This window comes from Ciconia boyciana, chromosome 6 (genome assembly GCF_034638445.1).
Source record: "Ciconia boyciana chromosome 6, ASM3463844v1, whole genome shotgun sequence".
NCBI lineage: Eukaryota > Metazoa > Chordata > Aves > Ciconiiformes > Ciconiidae > Ciconia > Ciconia boyciana.
Window position 1 is genome coordinate 41,282,252 of NC_132939.1, and position 23,942 is coordinate 41,306,193.

At 34.6% G+C, this 23,942-nt stretch overlaps 1 protein-coding gene across 8 annotated transcripts in view; it reads right to left on the minus strand.

Annotated features, from left to right (window-relative positions):
• HECTD1 (HECT domain E3 ubiquitin protein ligase 1) overlaps positions 1-23,942 on the minus strand; it is a 63,745-nt gene that overhangs the window by 23,852 nt on the left and 15,951 nt on the right. For 3 of the 8 annotated variants that reach the window (XM_072863746.1, XM_072863749.1, XM_072863742.1), the window contains exons 3-24: positions 20,534-20,768; positions 19,435-19,662; positions 15,681-15,962; positions 15,144-15,432; positions 14,741-14,817; positions 14,555-14,653; positions 14,105-14,219; positions 13,300-13,474; positions 11,716-11,854; positions 11,345-11,515; positions 10,047-10,269; positions 6,554-6,829; positions 6,371-6,447; positions 4,819-4,953; positions 4,438-4,584; positions 3,937-4,031; positions 3,409-3,514; positions 2,282-2,416; positions 2,057-2,196; positions 1,186-1,509; positions 572-738; positions 232-408 (exon numbers count right to left, since the gene is read on the minus strand). In XM_072863746.1, the coding sequence (XP_072719847.1) occupies positions 232-408; positions 572-738; positions 1,186-1,509; positions 2,057-2,196; positions 2,282-2,416; positions 3,409-3,514; positions 3,937-4,031; positions 4,438-4,584; positions 4,819-4,953; positions 6,371-6,447; positions 6,554-6,829; positions 10,047-10,269; positions 11,345-11,515; positions 11,716-11,854; positions 13,300-13,474; positions 14,105-14,219; positions 14,555-14,653; positions 14,741-14,817; positions 15,144-15,432; positions 15,681-15,962; positions 19,435-19,662; positions 20,534-20,768 (3,812 nt within the window). The remainder of the gene's footprint in view (positions 1-231; positions 409-571; positions 739-1,185; positions 1,510-2,056; positions 2,197-2,281; positions 2,417-3,408; positions 3,515-3,936; positions 4,032-4,437; positions 4,585-4,818; positions 4,954-6,370; positions 6,448-6,553; positions 6,830-10,046; positions 10,270-11,344; positions 11,516-11,715; positions 11,855-13,299; positions 13,475-14,104; positions 14,220-14,554; positions 14,654-14,740; positions 14,818-15,143; positions 15,433-15,680; positions 15,963-19,434; positions 19,663-20,533; positions 20,769-23,942) is intronic. The other 5 variants (XM_072863748.1, XM_072863744.1, XM_072863747.1 and 2 more) reach the window with 3 other exon arrangements.

Sequence of the window (23,942 nt, forward strand, 5' to 3'; positions counted from 1 at the left end):
TATTTTAATTAAGCAAAGCTCTAGAAAAGTTTCATTTACAGCAAGAATTTTTTTCATGCATTAAAATGGAATTGCACAAATGGACCACAACAGTTGCGGTATTTGAGTTCCTTCTCCCCAAAATATTTAAAATTTTATCAACTTCTTCAAGACACTACAAAGGAAATACTTTAATGCTACCCATTCCACATGAATTAATCATGCTACAGACATTTACAAATTCATGCTCACCGTTATGCAATTCTCCTGTAACAGTGCCTTCACCCTGTGGGCTTCCATCCTGGTCTCTCCATTTCCAATCAATTCCTCTGATTACACGAGCTCCTGGAACCATATATTTCAACACCTGAGAACGGACCAAACGTCGCTGCCTTCGCAGATTTGCTTCAGCTTCTTTAGCAGCTTTTCCTACAAGAAAAGTAAATTGAAATGAAAAGACTTAAAAGTACTGAATGGGGAATAATTTTGAGCTTAAGTTTCTAAGCAAGTTCCAATGCAAAAGTTAACCTGCTTTTTCACACTGATTTTTATATTGTATGTTCACATCGGATGTACACATTCTTTTTCTTACCCAGCTGATCTTCACATACTCCATTCACAGTGCCATAAAGTTCAAATCCAGACAGGGAGAGGTAGTGTGTTTGCCCACTGGCATTCTTTCCCATCTGTTTTATTCTAACATGTCTCCAACCTTGTTTCTCATCTTTTGGAGGATCTAAAGGCCATGTTGCTGTAGACCTTTAAATTTATTAGAAAGGGGGTGTGGGTGCGGGACCAAAAAAAAAAGAAAAAAAAAGGCAAAACCAAAAAACCTTAGTACCAAAGCAAACAAAACCATAATGCTGATCATGTATGGATAAAATCTGAAAACTGCCAAGAACACAAGATACATGAAACCTATTAAAATTAGGGACAAACTCTGGATGAGTGCTGGTGATACTATTTTCTAAAAATATCAAACACAAAATTTGCAACGATGGAAAAGCACAAATGCCATTATGTGAACCATACAGAGAACTTATGAATCACTTATTTTCCAGCCCATCCTTGATAATTTAGATCACCTACCATTTCTTTATATAGTTACGTTATTACACCTACAGCACACATTAAATTAGTCTACAGACAAGTATGTTTTTAACTGAGCTCAGTTTTTATAAAAAGTGGTAAAATACACTAACATACCCTGGTTCGTTGAGACTACAGTCATCAACATGAGTATACAAAGTAGTCCAGTTCTGTCCGTCCTTAGATACCTGGAAAACCCAATTTCTGAGAGCAGATCGTCCATAACCTCGAGCATGGCGTAATGTGTAAGCTGACGGTATAACCCAAAGGCCAAGATCTATGGCAAACCAAGCATTCTTATCATCATTAGTATGACAATTGAGAGCTGAACTGTCACGGCTTAGGATGTCTTCTAAACGGCCATAAGGCAGATTTCTTCCTTCTGAGGATGTAACCACTACTAACCCATAGGCTGCTGGATTTACCCACTCATATGCAGTTCTATATTAAAAAGAGAAATGTACTGTTCAATTATTACTTACATTAAAAACAAGTATCAGTAACATTTGACATCTACTGTAAATTGTATGTTACAGCTGAGTTTATTACAAACCAAAATGATTAATATAACTTTAGATAATTAGATAACTTTAGAGATGTTCCAAACATCCGTTTACTACAGTGGTTAAAAAAAAAACAAAACAAAAACAAAAACCACACCACAAAAAACCCAAAACAAAAAAAACCACCAAACCCAACCCAAACAAAACCACAGCAAACAAAAACAAAGACCCAAACTTCCCCACCCCTTCATTTCTTAGGTAAGCATACAAACAAATTCTCAACACAACAGAGATTCGTATTTTTCTATTATTTAAGTAAAGCAAAAAGAAATGTAATTATGTTGATCAACAGTAAAAGCAAAGATACCTCCCACTCCTAAAAAAATTATAACAGATATAATTTTATCATGAATCCTCTCTCCCCACCCCACGGATCACAGTTTATTGTGTCTGACTTCAAAATATTTAGCTTTGAAGAAACTCACTTTGCATTTGTCCCAATCCAGTAAATAATTCCATTTTCATCAAAATCATGTTGATGCCTGAACACAAACGTTTGGCCTTCACGTAGCTTTCGTACAAAAACAAATGAAGCCCTATCAAAGTCGTACCACTGCTTTGCTACCTACATAGGAATGAAAAGAAATCAAATATTAGACATGCAGAATGCAACCATTCCTTGTGAACTCTGTGTGTGGTATGTTGCTCACCATTTTCAGGAGATACTGTTCTAGAGATTCAACTGTTGCCAACGGCTCCATCTTTAGCATTCTACCAGTTCGGTCTATTAAAGATGTCTCCCCTGAGGCACGTTCCAAACGAAACCTCAAGCGCCTTGTTAATATCTGAAAGAGTAGCTAAACATTAATATAAGCTTTTCTGGTTACATTTTGTAATTTTAAGAAAAGCAATATATTTCACTACAACAGTTTTAGTGGTGTATCAAGTATTTTTATCGCGCAACTTAAGCAAACTATATTCTAATGTAATGTTTTAAAAAGTAATTCCCTAGTACTCCATTTTTTCAATTAACCAAACAATTTTTTAATATGACAGTCAACGTATAAGTCAATTACACATTCAAGCTAATATTTTCTCACTTTTCATGTGTTTTCGTAGCTTTTATTCACAAATCTTGCAGACTAGCAACTACAATAATACAAAAACTGAAAATGCTTTTTCAAAATATTCAATAGCAGCAGTGTTTTTACAACTTTCTGCAACTATTTTCTAATAATTTAATGTCAAAACAGAAATATTCACACTTCACTGCCATCTTGCAAAATCCTGAAGAGTGCTTTCAAATAGAAAAAATTAAGACTCCACACAAACTGGACAAAAACAAGTAATATTTTTAGGCAAATTGCAGCTTTCCTTTATAAGAAGCTGCTGATCTTGTGGGTGTATTGTATTACCAAACGAGCACACAGCCCTAGAAGGGACCCTTTTAACTATTACAGCCCATCTCTAGTCGTCTTATAATTGCCTTCCACAAAATGCTCATTCAAGTAAGTAAGCACACTTACTAGGGGGCCTATTCCCATATAAAGAGAACAATACTTGAAGACAAAAGAAAGAACAAACACATTATCTCTTCAATCAAAATTTACTTTCACTTCACAGTGTAAAAGTGACAGTAGAGGAACACTCAAACATTTAGGTTAAGTGTTAAGAGGAAATAAACGTCAAAAAGTTTGTTGTTCTTTACCTAATTCTATCCACCTTTACAAGAATATGTTTCATACAGACTTAATGCATGTAACTTTTCCTGACATTCACATATAACATTCAATTGTGTATCACTCAGTCTGATATATTGTTATTACTGTACATTTACCTGAAGATTATACGTAGAACCTGGTGTATCATACAAGTGGAGAGGTAGACGTTCAATAGATTCTAACACTGCTATCAATTTCCGTATTAATGCAACTGCCGGACGACTGTGAAAGTGAACAGTTACTATGTTACCACACAACAAAGAGAAAATAAATTCTACAGTATCTCAGAGAATAGTACCCAGCTGTAAAAAATATCTCTGCATACTATTTCTAATTATATCACCTGTTCTAGTGACATGGTCACAGCACAGTAAGAAAAATATTAATCTGCACAGTGAGAAACAAAAGTCACCTTTATATTTGTCAACAGATGTACATTCAGTATAGTTGACTCTTACAGATAAGTAATTCAGTAAAATTTAATTGCTACTTCAATAGCAGATGTTGTCTTTTAAGAACAATTTTCTGTTCCAGAGAAAGACAAATTGAAATGGAAAGAACAGTTCCTTTGTCTTTAAATTATTTTAAACATACCATACTGCTTCACAGATGCAAAGGTTTTTTTGGTTTGGTTTTGTTTTTACCTTTCATCGTCTTCATTTTCACTGAATGCTGTTTTGAAAACGTTTATTCTCTCTACCAGTTGACTACAGTCTTGTTTCACATCTAAATCTACATTCTAAGAGAAAAAAAAAAAAACAATATACGTTACTTCTAATACAAAGCAATATATTCATTCTTCATACCGGCAATAATATCTGTTTAGTCTCACTGAATTCCCTATTTAAAACCTGTATGTGAAAAGCTAAATGATATCAGCCACTAGAACTGACCATTGTTGATTTAAAGAGTTTTTTAATGGCTTATTTGAACTAAAGTCATCTATTGTGATAGCATATATTCAATGGGTAGACCACTAACTGGAGCAAGTCTGCCTGATTTTCACCAAGATGGGAAAAAGCCACATTTATAATAGAATTTTTAAATTAAGGCACATGCCTATGTTTCGGGTTTTTGTTTTTTGTTTTGTTTTTTTTTTTTTTTAAGAAAGTTTTTCTTCAGAGACTTATGTTCTATAAACTCACATTATTTAAAACTGTAAGCAATGATTGAACTAAGCCACTACTGCACATTTCATATGGAGAAATAGTATTCTCATCCTTCAACAGTACAATTAAGTTTTCCAGAGCAGTCTTCATTAAATCTCTCCAAGTATTTTCTCCCTCAATACACTGGAAGACAAAAAGACAATTATGGTGAAACAAAGTAACAGTTTTTCCACTTGCTTCATTTGAAAAATAATGTCCCAGTAAAGGACGTAACTAGGAATTACATGCATTAAAAAAACCCCCATGTTTCAGACAGACATATCGCGACTTTCCTTTACATCATGACAGACTAGTCTGAACATTATCATATGATTTCCACTGACATCACACATTATAAATTAAAGGAGGTACACTTACCTGTCTGTTTGTATGAAGTTCCCATGCAGATTCTAGCTGTGTTGCTATGTTCCTCAGTGTTACAACTACTCCTCGAGGCATGCTTTCAACAGCTTTAAAATGATCATCATATAAATCTCTGGCCATAGTGCGTACCTGCAAATGGATTTCGATAATCAGAAGTCATACCTTACTGTAACGAGACTATTATCATTCGCCAAGATACTAGAAACTTGGTCATCTTTCTTAAAGAAATCCATGACAGACACAAACAAATAGGGAAGAACCAAAACCTATCATACATCATGAAACACAAAAGTTGTGAAAGGATAAAAGTACAGGAGAAATAAATAGGAAAGTACAGAAGCTTACTGAAACTTACAGAAAATAAGCTTACCATCATGTATTAAATTACAGCACAAAGGTAGGAGAAAATACAGGACTCTCAATCTGTAAATCTGTTTCTTTAGAACTGTATCACGGATCTGGTAGTATCTTTAGAGGTAAGATTAAGGGAGTTTTGTATGGTTCCTGAATGCCCTATTCACATTCCTTAAATTCATAGAAAAAGTCCTTATGTGCCCTTATACTAAGAATTACTTTTTCTACAAAGTATGGATCATACAAGATACAGATTTGATAAAATAAGTCTTGTTTAACAACATTTTGCTTATAAGAAATTTCCCCAAAAATATTTCCTTTTCATTATCATCACGTGTCCTACAACAATATGTTTCACAAGCTTTGGAGCTACATAGTGCAATCTCAGGTATGACAGAGCACTGCCTTCCTTTTATCATTCCACCTATCCTCATTCACACAGTATCTTAATTTTCAACTTAGTGTCACGTTTCCTCAGATATAAGTGTCCTTACATGCTGCAGATATTTGGTACAGAACATATTAGCTGCACTGTTAGAAACTGCAAGAGAGGTCAAGACTGAAGATTAGCTTGAGTCCTTGTCATCAGCTGGCCACGGAATGTACTGTTATTTTGTGTTTCTGTAAAAAGCTTAATACTTGATTTCTTAGTTCCTCTTTTCTTCCCCTCAGTTTGAGAAGAGAAATAAGAATTTTAGAGAAGTCTAAAATGAGGGTGTTTACACATATTGCTTCACTACCACAACTCTTGCAATACAGACTGTTCACTTCCATCCCGCTATCTGTCACAATATCCAGTCTAAAATTAGAATCAGAATGTAGTGAATAGAAGTAACACATGCCTCTGATACAACTGTAGTATTGATCATAACATCTTTTCTTTTTGCATAAGAAAGAAAAACCTACAGAATTATACAAATGTATGTCAGGAGGATTGGATTTCCTTACATTTTTAACAGAAAATTTGTTTTCCTCTAGAAGAGCACAGAGTTTACTAAGACTGCTGGATAAAAGCACATGCAGAAATGCTTTGCTCTGAGTGAAGTTTTCCCCTTCAAGCTTAGCATAAAATTGTGTCTCGTTGAAATCAGAGAAGATTTTAATCCTCTAAGAGGAAACTACAACTCCATAAATACGTTATAAAACAAACTCAATTAAATTCTAAGTATAAAATTCACAGATGCCCACCAACCTTTTGCTTTGTCTTTTCCAGTTTAGATTTCAGCTTTCTGCCTCTTTTGCCTGTCCAGCCAGTCACAAATTCCGACCCTGCAACATATTTTTAGAAAAGTCACAATTTCTCACAGGTATGAAAGGCAAGCAAACAGAAAAACTACCTCATATACACTTGCTCCTACCTGCACATAACACATACCTACATACTTACCCAAAGAGGTTTCAGCTGTAAACGAATGCTTTGTTCCTCTGTTAGATTCAAACACAAAGCCTGGCAGATCTTCTTTCAGTATTGTAGCTTGCTGACCATCGGAATTGTGAATAGCAATTTCTCCTTCTTTTAAACAGGTGAGTGACCAGTTTCCCACAGTAAGTTTAGTTGGCCCCGGTGCCGATAAAATTGGCTGGCTTGTGGTAGATGGTTTTACTTGGCTTCGAGCTCTTTGCAACTTCTCAAGGAACTCACTCCTACTTTCTATTTAAAAAGAAACAAACTTTTTTTTTCCCAACAATTGATTCCACCATCACATCTCAAACTTCTTTTTTTTTCAAGAGCAAAACAACTGAGTATATTCAATGCAAAATTAAGTTTGAAATTAAGGGTCTTAAAGTGTTCTAAATTTCTTCCCAGTATATTTCTGTACTTCAACCGTTATTTATTCCATGATCGCATCAAAGAGGACAATGCAACTTTCTGAATGGTGCTATTGACAGGTGTATTAATTCATCTGTACAGTTATAATAGGAAGATCAAAGAAATCCATGATAAACTTTTAGTCTTGCAAAAATAATTTATCTCATTATAGCCAGCATGAACTATTTTCAAAAGTGAGTTTTTAGAAATAGGAAATTAAATGAATCCTCCAACAGGAAAACAGCACTCAATTTCACAGCTTAAAGCAAGAGAAGAGATGTTGAAGCCATATAAAAAAACAGAAAAAAGTTCACAAAACTTTGAATCTGACTATCAACATGTGCTAAAAGTAAATTTGAGCTAATAGCTATTTGCCCAGATTAAGTGTCAAAGGCACCCCAAAAAAATGTTTTATAAGCTATACTAAAACTTTTATTTATCTCCTTTGTAGAATCTCTACATTCACCTCAGAGAAGGTAAGAAAGCCATAATTACATTACTTAATACAGTGACATTATGCTAATTCAAGTCATAATGCAAATATTCCTATTCCTTTTTTAGTAATTACAGAAATTTTAAGGACCTCTATATCTCTGAGAAAAACATGAAATTAAAAAAAAAATCTAATGGCACCACATGAGACTTGATTAAAAGCTAATATTTATATGGAGATCTTTAACAGATGACAAACAGGATCATATCCTACTTTTTGGATATGTAGGTAATCTAGCCTGAAATTATTCTAAACAACTATGTCAGTTTTAATTAAATTATATTTTGATATTGTAGTAATTAAAAGGCTGTACACTATATTTCAAATGTTAATTAGCATAATTCCAGAAAATTTGATGAGCTCATTTAAATTTTTTTAAATTAAAAATTTTAAAAATAAAAATTCCATATAAAATAAAAATGCAATAACCTCATTAACGTAAAGATTACATCTCAACTTCAAAGTTAACAAGTATCCTCATATTTCAGCATACTGTTTTGATAAATACAACTTTTGTAGTCCATGCACTTGCCAAATTGCTGTTTTCCTTTTGCTGCAATGACTTATGCTCTAGGTTTTTTAAATTTGCCATTTTTATTGTTGTATAATAAAAAAATAAATAATCTCTATGCAAAGATAAATATGCACTCTTGAGACATAACATTCTTTATTGCTTAAAATTCATAGCATCCAGAGAGAAGGTTTATAAAAAGAATTTTGAAGTTTCATATGCAAAATTAAAATTCTGTTACTGAAACCTTTCCAAATTTCCATAATTATATTTTAACAAATTTATTATATAGCATGTCACACTGAAAGTGCAATGATTATACATGGTTGGGAATTCTGAAACTCACTTAAGGCTTCAGAATTACCATTAAATTTCAGTTTTTGCATTGAACTTTTATTTTTTTAATTTTTTCTAAAAATTAAAAAAACCCCAAGTATTAAGCTAATGTGGAGAGGGGTGAGTACAGACCTTCCAAAAATGTTCATAGTATATATATTTCCCCCTCCTGCCCCAACTTTCATCAAGTGAAACACACTAACAAATTCCATTACTCAACCCTCTGTGTTCTTGCCAGTTGTGAAGTTACTAAACAGTATACCATGAGATTAATCAGTAATGATTTAGGACAGCAGAACATATAGTATAGTTCAGGACTTAAAGATACTATTCTGAGTCTATACTGTACTGTAGTAATTTTAGTTAAACTTAACAAATACTAGTTTCTTATCGCTTAAGTAAGAGAGGCTGCTGCACACGCTTAGAGCTAACGGTTAAAGGTCAAGCAAATTACACTGCAATGTCAGCACTCTTAGTAGATGTCTATTTGACAAAAAGCTGCAAGAAGCTTCATTTAATCCTAGTTTAGCTCCTTCCCTTCCATAATATCCATGCTAGGTATCTTGTTCAAAAACTTGGGATTTATTAAATCTTTTTTAAAAGACTGATACAAAGAGACACATCTTCTTAAATTCTCAATCTGACTTCTTTTAAGTTCTCTTCACTCTAAATTCATCTGAGCTGTCCCCATTCCACTCATCTTGCACAGGAATAAGAAAGTCTTATCCCTACACCCACATCATTTGGAAGGAAGAAAGCAGAATTGGCATCCAGGGGCTATGAGGATTTAAGAAATTAACCTCACTGATCTTCTTAAAATTGTATCATATGATAAACAAGTATCTCAACACAGAAAATATTTACTTTTTAAGGTATTAGTCTTGTTAAAAAGAATGCAAAGATACATTTTCTGACCACCAAAAAAAATATCTAGAAATGGCTTCCAGCTGTGTTATAATCTAGAAACACACTATATCACATTTTGCCTTCATGCCCCAAAATTGATTAATAAAGTCATTCGCATTTCATTTCTACCCTGAATCATAATATGTTCTGTTATTTCACTCAATGGCTTGTTGAAAACATAATAATATTGCAAAGCATTTTATGTCTGCTGGTTCATAAATGCATGAACTGTTGCAAAAAAGATGAAACCATAAAGGAGGGTTGTTTCTGCATCCAGAACAAGTTGTGTATTCTGTACAGAAAATCAAAACCACCTGTGCATTGCCAGTGCATAAGGTCTGTTCCCTTATCCTCTCTCCAACAAACAATTAAGACACTGTAATTTGTTTCCCAGTCTCAATGAGAAACCTTCCATTACTTTGTCTTCAAACACATGCAATTTCATTCTGCTAGCTGGAAGCAAACAACAAATGGCCATTTCAACCTGCTTTTCCTGGGATGGCCACCACAAAGTGCTTTTAATGACTGGGGTGAAAAAATTAAGTATGCATGGAGAAGAATCAAAACAAAACGAAGTCAATACACTTTTACTGGCAATATGTTTACTTAACACAATTCGCCAAGGAAGTAAAGTTATGGTCACATGCTATCTGATAAAAAAACACCACAATTAACTGACCACCTTCCACCTGTTTACATCCTTTACTATTTAGTAAGCCAATTCCTGCAAAACAAAATAGCTCCAATCAAATTATATACACAACTATAACAGTCATGAAACTTAACTTGGACTTGAATTGTAAAGAGACTACCTGAACTATCGGATCCTCCTTCAGGGCTCCCACTGGAATACATTGTGGCCAGTTTTCCATCCAAGATAAATCTGAACCATCCATTACTACCATTAGATAGCTCCAGGGCTGCAGCATCACTCCAGATGTAGAGGCAGTCCCTTCCCCTAATGATTGACCAGTCTCTCCAGTGGTATGGTTTACCCTGTTGCAGTTCTTTAGCATCCTCCTGTGGTTCGTCCTCCTGCAATAAAATTGTATTAAAACAAAAACCCAACCTGTTAAAAAACCTCAAAACCAATAAAAAACAACACACAACACACAGACATTTTAAAAAGGCTTGAGAAGAAAAAGAATTACTCAAACCAAAAGTATAGGAACTATATTTCTTCTGTCTGTAAAATGTATCTTTAGAAGTATTCTTTAATAGAGAACGATACTGTTAAGAAGTTTCCTTTCAGATACAGATTTATCTACTCAACAATAACAACAGCCTACTGACTGGGACATCCACCTCTGTTCAAAACTTGTATTGTGAGAAAAGAATCACAAAATGGTTGAGGTTGAAAGGGACCTCTGGAGGCCACCTAGTACAAACCCCTGCTCAGATAGGACCACCCAGAACCAGTTGTCCAGGACCATGTTCAGACAGGTTTTTAATGTTTAAACACTAAAAAAACTTAACACTAAAGAAAAAAAAAACCCAACCCCAAAACAAAACAAAAAAACCCCCAACAACCAAAAAACCCCCAAACAACCCAAAACCCACACTAAAAAAAGCTTACCTATACACTTAAGGCTTAACTATATAAATCTTAACTGAATGGATAATAGAAGTGGTCTGTTGTCCATTCAGTTCATCTGATGGGTCAGTAACATGACTGTTGGAAATTGGTAAATAACTTCAATATGCACTTAAGGTTTTCATTATGTAGAAAATTATTTTCTTACTTATATTTTTAATATATTCCATAACAATGTTTAAAACATCTGCAATTATTTGATGCATGTACATTGAAAGAGATGCACTCTGTTCAGAAAGGATTCATTTCGTTTCATTTCCAAAACACCAGACAAAAACAAGTGTCAATCAACTTGACCACAACTAAGTATGAATAGGAAAATTCAGCAGATAATAATATTCTAACAGAAAATGAAGTTACAGAAAACAACAACAAAAACAATTAAAACAAGTGGTGCACGATAAGCATTAATTTAATAACCTAACTACCTTCCCCTAGTCATTTTCATAATAGTGAAAATTGTACTAGAAGTGTTGGTTTTACAGGAACAAATAAAGCTATCAATTCTGTACTTACTTTCTCAGGTTTAGACTCCTCTTCATTTTCATCATCAGATGACGGCCCCGCCAAAGTTGACACTTTACTAATTACACCAAGTCTAGCCAGTTGGTCTAGAAAAAGATCACCACCTTTATCCACCAAATCCCTTATGATTTGCAGGGCTAGCAAGTGTCCATCATCATCATCCTGTAATACATTGGGATGGAAAGGAAATAATAAAGGAGATCTCTTTACTTAAAAATATCTTTACATGCTGAACTTCACACGTGGTCACAGATGGATGCTATAAACACTTTAGGGTTAGTTGTTAATAAGTAGGTGGAATCAATGACCCTAACCCCCTTTTGTGCACTGGTTTCATAAAAGGACATTTTTTTTCTTCCTACCTCTTGATCAAGAACTGTAGCTGTTATCTCAACCAGTATCGTGGGCAGATTGTGGCCAGCATCAGAGTCACAAACCTCTTTCAGCAGCGCCTCAGAACAAAAATGTATCATTTTTCTAATGAGGGCAAGACTTGCTTTCCTTTAAAAAAAGATCATAGAAAAAAAAAAAGATTCTTACAAAGATAAAGCAAGCAGTAATCAAAGCAACAAAAAGGTTCAAGATAAAACTGCTTTTGCACTACATGTATGCATGCTTTCAAAATAATTTTTTTTAAATGAGTTCCAGTTCTGGTTATTGGAAGCAAAATTGGTTATCGTTAGTAAGTCCTACATTATCTCTAAGAATAATTCACCTACTGATCTTCTTTAATTCTACAGCACTATGAGTCTAACATTTTTCTTTCCTCAACCCTTCTCTAGGTAAACCTATTTACATTCTGTCTTTATACACTCTTAGTGATGGCAATTCACTTCTGCACACTTCATCTTCCTCCCAGGTATCCAGCCTTCCATTTCTGTCACACACTTCCATGTTTTGGTGAGATCCCTAGAGTTTTAAAGTCTAAAATTATTATTAGATCATGCAGCTTTCCATATTAAGAACTACAATTAATTTGGAAGCCAATCACTTCTGTATGGTTAAAGCTGAATTTTTATTTGACTGACTTTTAAAAACATGATTTACCTGATTCATAAAGAAAACTTTAAAATACAGAGAGCCAACTACTTCCTTCCACAATCTGCAACAACAGTTAATCACACATAGACTGTTAACATAGTTTCTTATTTCCTTCATTTAGAATGATCTAGTTCAAGCTTCCTATCATCAGCTCATGTAGAGTCTCTCTCCACTAGAGTCCCTTTTTATCTTGTATTTTCACCCCTCAAAATACCTATAAACACCGGGAACACAAATAAGAGATTAAGCATATGTTGTATTTGTAGTGTAAAAGGCTGAGAGGTTATGGTCAGACGCAATTTATCACAACCACTATGCCACCCACAGTACTCCTTTTTAAGTATTACATTAGATTACATTCTTTTAATTCTCTCAGTAAGAGGCATCTTCTCCAGTTGATTAACATTTAAGCTGTTAGGAAGCCTTCTAAAACAGCTTTTTCCAGTCTTTACGATTTTCCAATGAATGTATCTTGATACCACTTCATTAGTTTTCCTCTCTTAAATTAGTGCTTTCATTATAGTGGCTTACAAGCAGGTGTAACCAAATACACACTATATGCGGTCTATACAAGGTACCCTGTGAACATAGTACTCTTTCATCATGCTACTATAGTCAAGAGTATGCTTCTCTCTCCCACTTCTGACTAACTAATGGTATTTTTTCCAAGACACCGCTTCCCCAGAAAGGAAAAAAATACTACTTAAAATACTAAGTAAAAATTAGACTTGCAACACTTTTCAAACCACCACTTCTATTCAAACATAAATATTTTTACATGTCACTTGCATTACTTAAACTTTTAGGTGTTATAATTTTTACTGAAAAAAATTCCACCTTGGCTTTTTTAATAGTGTATTAAGGAATTCAAAATATGCAGGGAAATTGTCTATCATGTCTATTACCTTATTGAAGGCAACATAGTTTGTTGAAATGTTTGTGCAAACACAGGCAATAATCTTTTCAAGTATATGGGTGCCATTTCTGGATCTCCTTTGGGTTCATTACATTCTTCCTCATCCTTGTTTGCATCTTTCTTTTTCTTCTCATCTCCTTTGTTAACAGGACACATCCAGTCCCCTAGAAAATATTTTTTTCCCCCGAAAATGTTCAATGGCAAAAACCAACCAAGCAAACAAAAAAACCCTTCAAATAAACACAGGAGTTTTATTTACTAACATCTAATTACCTGAACAGGAATATGCATTCCTAAAAATATAAAATTTACACGTGCAAGACTTCTTGAAGAAAACTGTTTGATACCCAGTACCACCAAAGACCGCTCATAGGAGGAACTCAAAGTCCTTGAAGTGAACTAAATATGAACACATAACGACCTGTGGCTCCAAAAGCCTCACGAACAGGTAAAGTATAGTTCCCATGTAGAAAGAAAGGATGCCAGAGAAGCTACCAAGGCTGACATCCTCTGAACCCACAGCAAAATCCCAGTCTAGGCCCATTCCACAGCTGAAGAACAGGACCCCTGGCACGACTCATGCGCAGTCAGCAGTTTCTCTGATAATCCCCATCCCTTAAGAACATCTAAAATATTAAAAGTTTTTATATGTACTTTAAAGGTTAAGGAAAGTTAGTCACAAAATACTATTTTTTTTTTAAATGAATCTTATAGAGCAGAATTCTAAAATTGAATTACTTAACATATATAAGCATTTCTACTAGCAAGGGTATGGAATTAGAAACTGCACTCACCTGGAGACTGAAGAATAGCTACTACTTCACTGTGCCCCCTTTCGCGAGCTTTGTCTAAAGGAGTTTTCCCATCTTCATCTCTCAAATCAGGGTTTGCACCATGTCGTAAGAGAGTCTGAGAACAAATATTTTTAAATATTAAAAAACATTAAGATTCCTTCTTCCAAAGTAGTAAACATGTTTTTCATACATCTTTCCTACACTTCTCATGTTTGTAAGCAAAGTTAGAACATTACGTGCTTTTTATATCTGTAGAGCTAATATAAAACTACTTTTATTCATATTACTGCCCTATCATAACAAAAAAATTGTATTTTGATAAACACTGTAAAGAACATGTAAATATTTGACAGTGCACATGTTAAACATATTGCATCAAAGACATTTTGTACAGAACAAGGCAAAAAGTCAGTATGTAAGGCTTTTTAACAGCGTCAGTTTAAATCATACCTTTGCTACTTGAGGTCTTCCAAAACATGCTGCATAATGTAATGAGGATGACCTCTGACCTCTGTTAACATCAGCACCCCTTTCACAGAGAAATTCTACCTGTTAAACAAGAAAAAGGAAACTATTTTTCTTATCTTTCTTTACATAAACAACCAAATTTTTTAAGATTCTGTAAAACTAATTTACCATTTCCTGAGTTCCAAAAGCTGAGGCCCAGTTTAAAAGAGTTTGTCCTACATCATCCATAAAATTGACTTCAAAAGCTGAAAGATACAATTAAATGAAATAATTAAAGCTCCCAGAATTACAAATTAAATTTCATCAGTGTTCTTTAAATAAATGGTAGGTCTTAAAAAAAATTAAGCATCCTCAATAATTCTAGGGAAGCATTTATTCCCGTAATTGCAATTAAAAAAAAAAAGTAGCATAGGAATTATTACTAACAAGACCTGTTGTTGTTTAACAAAACAAGTGACCTCGTATATAAAGAATTTCAAGGTACTACCTAAGTACTTGTTACTTAGGTACCATAGATTATAAAAATAAAGTTTATTTATCTCATTCTCTTTTTCAAAGCATTTTTGCTTACCTCCTGTGTCAATAGCATCTATTAGTGCATCAGTATCCTTACTGCGGATGCAATCTATCAGCTGCCGATGAGAACGTTCCCCAGAACTATCCAGTCTTCGCAATCCTGGGATTCTGCCTGTAGATCCAGCACTGGATTTTGGCAGGGCTTTTCTCCCTTCGAACAGTAGCACCAAAAGAAGATCTACTAACCGCATGGTATCCAGTACACATCTCTCATCACCCTGCAACGCACTTTCTATAGAATCTGGAAGTTCAGATCTTAGGAGATCCTGGAAATAATTAAAAGTCTGAACAATAAAAAATATACAGGGCTTTAGAAAATACTATCAGAACTGGGTTTCATTTCCATATGAAATGTTTCCTTTTTCCCCTCTTTACAAATAACCTATGTGTATGTGCATGTATATATATAAATAAAATCTATAAATCTATATATCTATATATAAAATAGCAACACAAATCTTGCATATACTAAATTACATGAAGGGAAAAACCCTATGAGAACAAAAAGCTGTAGCATAAAAGGATTTCTTACATGTGTTACTACTGGAGAGCCTCTACACAGGGTTGACAACAGGCTTACAATAGTTGACACCTGATTACTTAATTTAGAATCTGCAGCTGTAGATGGTGCTCCAGTGCTACTCCGTCCAGGTTTGCAAGCTGAAGATGGTCCTAATGCTGTCCCACCGGCAGCTGCCATGCGCGATAACAACTCCTCAGTTAATCCATGCTTAGCTAATGGAGCTGGGTCAACTCCACGCCGTGTGAATCTGTCAGCTAATGAAGCAAAGCATCTCAGAGCTCCATCTGAAACCTAAGAAAGAAGTGCAAGAGAAAAGATGAAAAATCTGTTACTGAAGATGAGAAGATGCTAAGGGGATATTCACAAGAATACAGGACACAGAAGTCGATTTCCCCAGGTTGCCTTCAAAGTCAATGAATGGAGGAGACAGGCTTTTTAAGCGAGAAACTCCGAGTCGGAACCCAACAGTGCTCTGAACTGCTCACTGAAGGACTGTATTGTTGTTGGGGTTTTTTCCCCCCTCCTTTCTCTCTATTGATGATATACAGAAATCAAGGAGACTATTTTTCTTTGTCTAAAGTTCAGCATTGTGAGCACCTCCTTATATGAGCAAAACCCCAAACCAATCCAGAAAAACATGTTTAATAATCAAATTGCCAAATTAATATATGTTGGAAGCACATTTTAAAAACAGGTTTTAGTTACAGATATTGTTCTTACAGGAAACACAACTATTTATAATCCCCACTAGCAATCGTCTGTTCTGACAATACAGTTTGAAAAAAAACAAAAAACAAGCAAACAAACAAACAACAACAAAAAAAACACCACAAAACCAATCCATGGCTTGGTATTGAAATATGGAGTGCTTAACCTTCTGGTTGTTGTGATGTCAGAAACTGTTAAAGCAGCCTTCAAATAAGAAAACTTAAAAAAACAAAACACCAAGAAAAAGTACTATGAGGTTGTACTTCCTGACTTTCACACATATAGTGAATTTCAAATTTATTCCTCAAAGGACAATGAAGATAAAACCGCAAAGAAATATTTAAATTATCTTCTGTATTTATAGAATATAACATATTCTAATATGTTATAATTCTATATTTATAATTCATATTATGCTAATATTAGAATGATATTAATTTGATGCCTTCTATTAAAAGAAATGCTATCAAACAAGCCATTAGCTGAGGCACCAACTCAGATCTCTCAAAGTATTAAACTGACAGTGAAGTTTGATAGTTAAAAGTTGTATTTAAAGGTCTACATACTTCTCATAAGTAAAAGAATTTTTTCAATTGGACCAAGCCTAAAAATAGGACAAACTGGGAAAAGCAGATTTCACCCTTTGATAACCCAGATTGTCCACTGAGCACCTGACCCAGGGATATGCAAGTATTTTTGTGACAATAAAATACAAACTCCCAAATTCAGGTTTGTCACTAAAGAAAAAAAAAACACAACACAGTGACACTGTGGAAACAAGGCTTACTGATGATCCTCTTAACAATCCAGCAAAAAATACTGCTGACCTACTGCCCAGGAAAGGATCCAACTTCTTTTCATGTCAGTGTTGAAAAGAGAGGGAAGTTTGGCTTTTAACATCTCTCTCAACTATACTCTAAAAGTGTCTCCATCTTTCAGATCAGGAGGTCTGCATAGGCATATCAAGATGAGCTGCTTCTGACACATTTGCTTTCGTAGATGTGCAGTAGCAAGCCAGACTGGTGTCAAGAAAAAACAAAAACAAAAACCCACAAAACAAAAAACCAGAAATACCTATTCTTTACCAAACTTACTTTACTTACTTACTTAACTTACTTAACCAAACTTATTCTTTACCAAAATTACTACAGTTCTTACTCCCTAAAATGTCATCAACTTCTAGCACAGCCCATTTTCAAAATGATTGTCAGCTATCACATACCAAGGGCTTAAATACAGTTACTCATCAAAACACACAGAACAAGATTAGAGTATTAGCCAGACTTCATGAAGATAAAATCTTAAATCTCCATTAAGTTTGCAAGAACTTGAAAAACAAAGTTTCTCTTGAATAAATGCAAAGCATGTTAAACTTCTGGCATGGTCCCTGCATGCCAAGCATTCTGATTTACCAGTACTCTTTTGCACGGGATTTTTTCTGTAACTTGTAATGGTTACTACTTATGTCCTCTGGCATTTGTTCCAGTCCTTTGACAGCACGATGGATAAACAATTCTGCCAATCTTTACGTAATCTGTATATACCTTATGGATTTTTCCCAGAACAGCTCTGTCAGAAGTACACAAGAAAGGTTTAGCTTATTTAACACACCACATTAGTGGCATCAGTTTACAAAGCAAGAGAGTACTGTGGAAGGTATTTACATTTCTTCTCACAAACTGCAAGTTTAGTAGAAAGGTTAAGAAAAACAAACTTATAGATAAGCTCTTCTCGGGGCCACATTTATCTGGTCTGAACTCTTCCCTCAAGTGATGTTACTAACTGGCAGCCCACAGAAAAAGTGACCAAATCCAATATAGCGTTTAGGGGGGTGAACAACAAAACTTTACAAAGGAAGTTACTGGGCAAATCCATAATACATATCAACACTCATTGTAAATCCTGAGACTTGTTTCACACAAAACACGTTTCTCAAGGATACTGGTACGGATTTACTTATTATCATCTGGGTTACTCCAGTTTTAAACACACTTATCTTAAAGCTTAACAGCTAAAAGATTAAGTTAATTTGAACTCTCATTCAGATCTCCAACAGCCCCAGCAACTGCTTTCTTTCAAACACATTATAAATTGGGAAACAGTTAAAATGCTACAGACTTAGGGTCTAAATTTCAGGATTAGCTTGTCTGAGAGGATCAGACTTAATAAAGTTACACAATGTCTAAAAATCATGGTAGCTTGTTCCAAAATGCCTAGTGTGACAGTCCCCTGCCAACTGGGTCTTTCAAAAAGATCTAAAAATATATTTTAAAAATTTAGCTCACAGGCAAAAAGATTTAGTCTCCCCAATATGATGTGCTTAATAAACCAGATTGGGGGGGTGGGGAGGTGGGTGTAGAGAAAGGAATGAAGACAGAGGTGGGGTCAAAATGGGGACTGAGAATGGTATGGACGAGCAGCCTGGCCAGGGTACAGCACAAATTTGGCTAAATAGCTATTGCAAAGCATTAGCATGACATACACAAAAGGATCCTACTAGTACGAAGATAATTCCTCTAGGATTCATTTTCTAGATTTTACAAGAACTACTTCATCTCAAGTTAATAAAACTGCAATAAAGAAGTGGTGCTGCATCTATAATAGTACCATTTAAGCTGGCTTCCAATGTAATATTTTAGCATTGATTGTGGATGTTTTTATTGCTTCTCTTAGCTTGGCAAAAGAAAAACAAACCAAATTGATTTTTGTCTCTTATTTATGCTCAATTTAATAGTGACTGAGGTGCAGACATAGAACAAAAATTACTTCAGAAAATATTTCAAAAGGCACTGAAAAAAGTTACAGGATATTTTTCAATAAAGTTTTCAGAGGTTAAATAAGATCATATTCACACAATAGTGCTTGGAGTCAAATGCTAAGCAGTATTTTTATCCTCTTGTCATCACAACTGTAAAGGAAACTATTATAATATCCAAATATAACAACTACTATGTAAACATATAGTTGTGGAGGCTATATAAAAATACCTAGCCGTTCATTTATTAAACACAATGGAAGTTAAATTCACAGCATATTGAGCCAACTATTACATTACCTGATGGTCTTCATGTTTTAATAAACTAGACAGTGATTCCACACAGATCTCTAATGAAGAATCCTGAGGCTCCATTTTGCCACAGAGTCTGGATACTACAGCCATAGCTGAATGCAAAGTATCTTTATGAACAAGGTGTCCACTGTCACGAATGAATGTCAGAACACAATTCAACCCTCCAGCTTCAAACACAGCTCCTGACTCACGGGTACAGATTAATTCTAACACCTATGACAAAATGACATTTAGTTAGAATTAAGTACACTTAAAAAGTCAGTTATTTGTTCATATCCATCTACAGAATAGTTAACAAAACAAAACAACAGAACAAAAAACCTCTCTCTTCCTCAACACCCAGAAGGGGCCAAAGTTAGTAGTTACAGTTTTCTTCAAAAATACAGGAGCAAATACAAGAAAACCCCCCAGTAGCATGGTCATAACAGGTGTTCATGAGAGACAGCTAGGTAATAGCATCTTTTCCTGGGAGAATTAAGTCTTTGGATAACAAACAACTGAGAACTCTGAAACTTCCAAGAGTACTGTTACTCCACTACTTCAGTGATGTACTTTTGAGTAGACTAGAAATAGTAAATAGAAAATACATGCATCAAGTCTGATGCCATGGTAATCAAGGACTCAAACTATATGCTATCACATGGTCAAGAGATTTTAAGGGTCTTGTGAATTTTTCTGAAAACTTCACAAGGGTGCAGAGGAGCTCCGTCTAGCGCTACTGAAGAAACAGCAGACAATTTTTTTACAGCAGGTAATTTATCTATATCTGGAGCAATTCTTCATTCCCTGTTTAGCATAAAATTAGCCCTTAGTATACTAATCATGTAAGATAAACAGGAAAACTTTCTTCTAATACTTTTTGTTTCTTTTTCTATACTTTTTTTTTAAAGGAATCTCAGCTTTGAAGAGCACCAGACTGATAGTAAAGATAAGCAGCACCACTGACATGTACACTTTTATCATACTCTATGTTTTTGCTTCACATTTTAATAAAATAAATAGCATTAGAATATGAGGAAGCTCTTCAGAAACAGCAAATTTTCCAGCTCCTTCTTAAAAACAGAAGGTTCTTCACTACAAATACCTTCACACACTGCTCAGCCAAATCTCTGCTCGTTCTGTTGTTAAGTTCAACAACTACTAAACGATTACAAAGTGCCTTGATAGCTCCATCCACTCCCACAATCCTACGGGTGCATTCGGCTGATACATCCAGATAATACGTTATGGCACGAGCTGTTACTTCCAATACATTGTCTGGAGCACTTTCATCGAGAAAAATCTTGCACAGTGCTGGTAAAAAAGTTCGAGGAGGGCATCTGCAGGAAAAAACAAAAACAAAAACACACAACACCACATTACTAAGTTGTGCAAGTTTCTCTACATTAAGTAATCTCATACACTTTCACATTAACAGATTTATGCTTTTCATGCTGACATGATTTGCTCGATTAGTTTATAGTTGATTCAGAGCATTCATTTAGAACATTAGGATGCTGGCACCTCACACACACCCCAAAACTCAAATCAGTAATCTGAAAAGATGCTGTATTAGGGGAGGAACCCAGCAGAAAAAAAAATATTCTTGAAATTTTACCATCATACAGGGAAAAAATTTATCCTCTTGGGAAATTATTTTAGGAATTAACATCACATCACCAAACGGAATGCGTTTTTTCTTAACGGAGCTTCAAGGTTCATGATGATAAACAGCTACTTAACCATGAAATATTACGTTCAATATAAAGACTAAAGATTTTGGGTTTGCTACGCAATTTAATTCTCTAAGTGGTCCTTATTCCCTGTGTTATAAACATTCTCACTTGTCTTTTTATCCTACTTCAGCTTCCCCCCACCTCATTCTTTTTCCCTAACTACACTGAGAACTTATTTAATTCATTTAGCTTGCTTCCATTGCATTTTCTCTTCATACCCATGCCTCAGTAGCCTCTGGCTCTCCTCTTTATTGTTAGCTTCATTTCCATACGCAAGGACAGTCAAGAACATCCCCACAACTTCAAAACAAAATAAACAAGTTGCAACAGTACTTCTTCTATCCCTCTGACATAACAGGATAAAAACCAAAATGGATGGTCATAATAAAGCTTGTTACTATTACGGCAGCTGTGGTTAAGACTGATTTGGATCAAAAGTTCTAAGACATGGAGCTATACTTTAAGACAATTTATCTTCCAGGAGCATACTTATGTAGCAATAAATAACATAATGATTGTTCACTGCAGTGGTAGAAGACTTCCAAGGTGGTGGCAGGGAATTAAGTGAAAGGGATATATGCTGTGACAGTAGTCAAAATAAGTGGATCTCTCATTCCTAGATGTGGGAGATCAGACTAAATCTACAGGAGGCAAATATTGCAACTTTTTTTTTTAAACTAGGGTTTTGGTCTGTAACAGAAGGCCTAAAACTTTTCTAAATCCAAAAGAGAAAGAACAAAAATAATAGCATGCTTTTTGATCTGGAAGACAGGTGAAGTACTCGATGAATCATTCTGAAGACTAACCCAGAGGTCATTCAGTATCCCATCTGGTATGTACAGTGACTCATACAAAGGCACCAATCCTGGGACAGCAAAATGCTAATAGTTTCCTTGAAGATCTGGCCGTGCTTTATGAAGTAATTAAATGACACTGCCTGACAAATAAATATATTACTCAATCATCCTTAATGACATAAATTAATAAGTGAAGTTCTGATAAAGCTAAATCACATATCTAATACTTATATTAGTTTATCCAGCCTATACTGTCTGTTGTTCTTAAGAAATTTGCTATTTAACTCCACATCTTTCTTAAGAAGAGTTTACACAGAAACTTTGCATTTTAAAGACATTATCCACTGGAAAAAAAAAAGTTTGATATTTGTACACATTATTAGATGACTACCATACAACGACACAAGAAGCCTTTCAGTACATAAAATTTAAAGCAGTGCTACCTGTTCCAGTGTTTTGGTCTTGGATCTTTTACACTGCATTTTATGGAACACCAGACAGATCACTAAAACATTGCTATGAACAGCGTTCTTCAAACTTTACATTGCAAGAAAAAAAAATTTACCAATAAACACAAGTCTTAAAACAAAACAAAACCAAACCACACATGTATAATCAAGTGGAAGGTAAGGAGCTCCACTGCCTCCATTGGTAATATTAGCAAGTAGTAGTAAAACTTTTTTCTTAGATTTACAAAGACAGCAGCAGAAAAAAATTCTCTAGATTTTTGCAGATTTAAGCAATACTTAGCGAATCTAACATTTCCATTTTTTCTATGATTTAACAGTTTATAAAAAGACACAGCACAAATGGAACTTGGATGTAGTTTTTGAAAATGGAAATTTAAAAATTTGGAAGAAATACGTTCCTGTCCTTAAAACACCTGTCCACAAGAGCCAATTACCCAGCAGATACAGCAAAAATACAAAGTTACTAAGAGCCTATCGTTCATATTTAATTCTTTGCCAGCACACAAATGCCAGTGTGCTGTATCAGCAACACTCTTCTTATAAGAACACAGCTCACTGGCAAAAACTTAAGGGTTTGGGTTTTTTAAAAATGACTTTTTGCCAGAACCTCTAGCTACATTAGTCAGAGACCATACTTTTTCAATTAGGAGGCAAATAACAAGCTCCACTTGCTGTCAGGACATTTGTTTTCTGACTTAAAGGAATGATTTCCAGTCCTCCCATCAGGAAACCAAGTTGTATCATAAGGTTTCAGGAAGAAACTGTAGGTTGGTCATACACTTAACCTGTGGGAACTACTTGGTTCTCAAAATAAAAACATACCCAGACTTCAACTAATTTTGTAGACTATGGTAATGCACCTTTAATTCCTATAAAAGCAGCAATAATAAGATCTTCACTTGTTCTGAAAAAATAAAATTATTTATCCTTTCTGAAAATAGCAACTGACCTAATTTTAACAGGAGCTTTCACAGAAAATTCTTTCAAGCTACTTCAACCTCTGATCTCTATGTACTTGATGCTCGTTTCTTTTAACAGTTCGGGTTTGGTTTTTTGCTTTCATTTTGTTGTTTCTTTTTTTTTTTTTTAGTTTTGTTGGATATTGCTAGTGAACAGGAAGTTGAGAGCTAGACTACACCATGTAGAAGAGGCAGCAGAAACATTTTATAAAGATTTATTAAGGACAATAATGAAGACTGAAGAGAAAAAAGGAGGGGGAAAAAAAAAGGCAATGCTTAAGCTTTAATTTAAATGCTAAGGAATCAGTTCTTTTTCCCCTCCTTTTTCCTGCAGCAAATCAAGAATCAACACACATGAAATTACAAGCTCAAAAGTAAAACAGAACAAAAGACACCGGCTTTGTGACATGAACTTTTATGCACTATCCACTCCAGTACACACTAATTTACTACAAACTAAACATTTTTGAAGCATATTATCTTTAATTTTTTTTTTTAAAGTTAATTCATCGTATTTCAATGCAGAACTCATTAAATAGTTTTAAGCAGTTG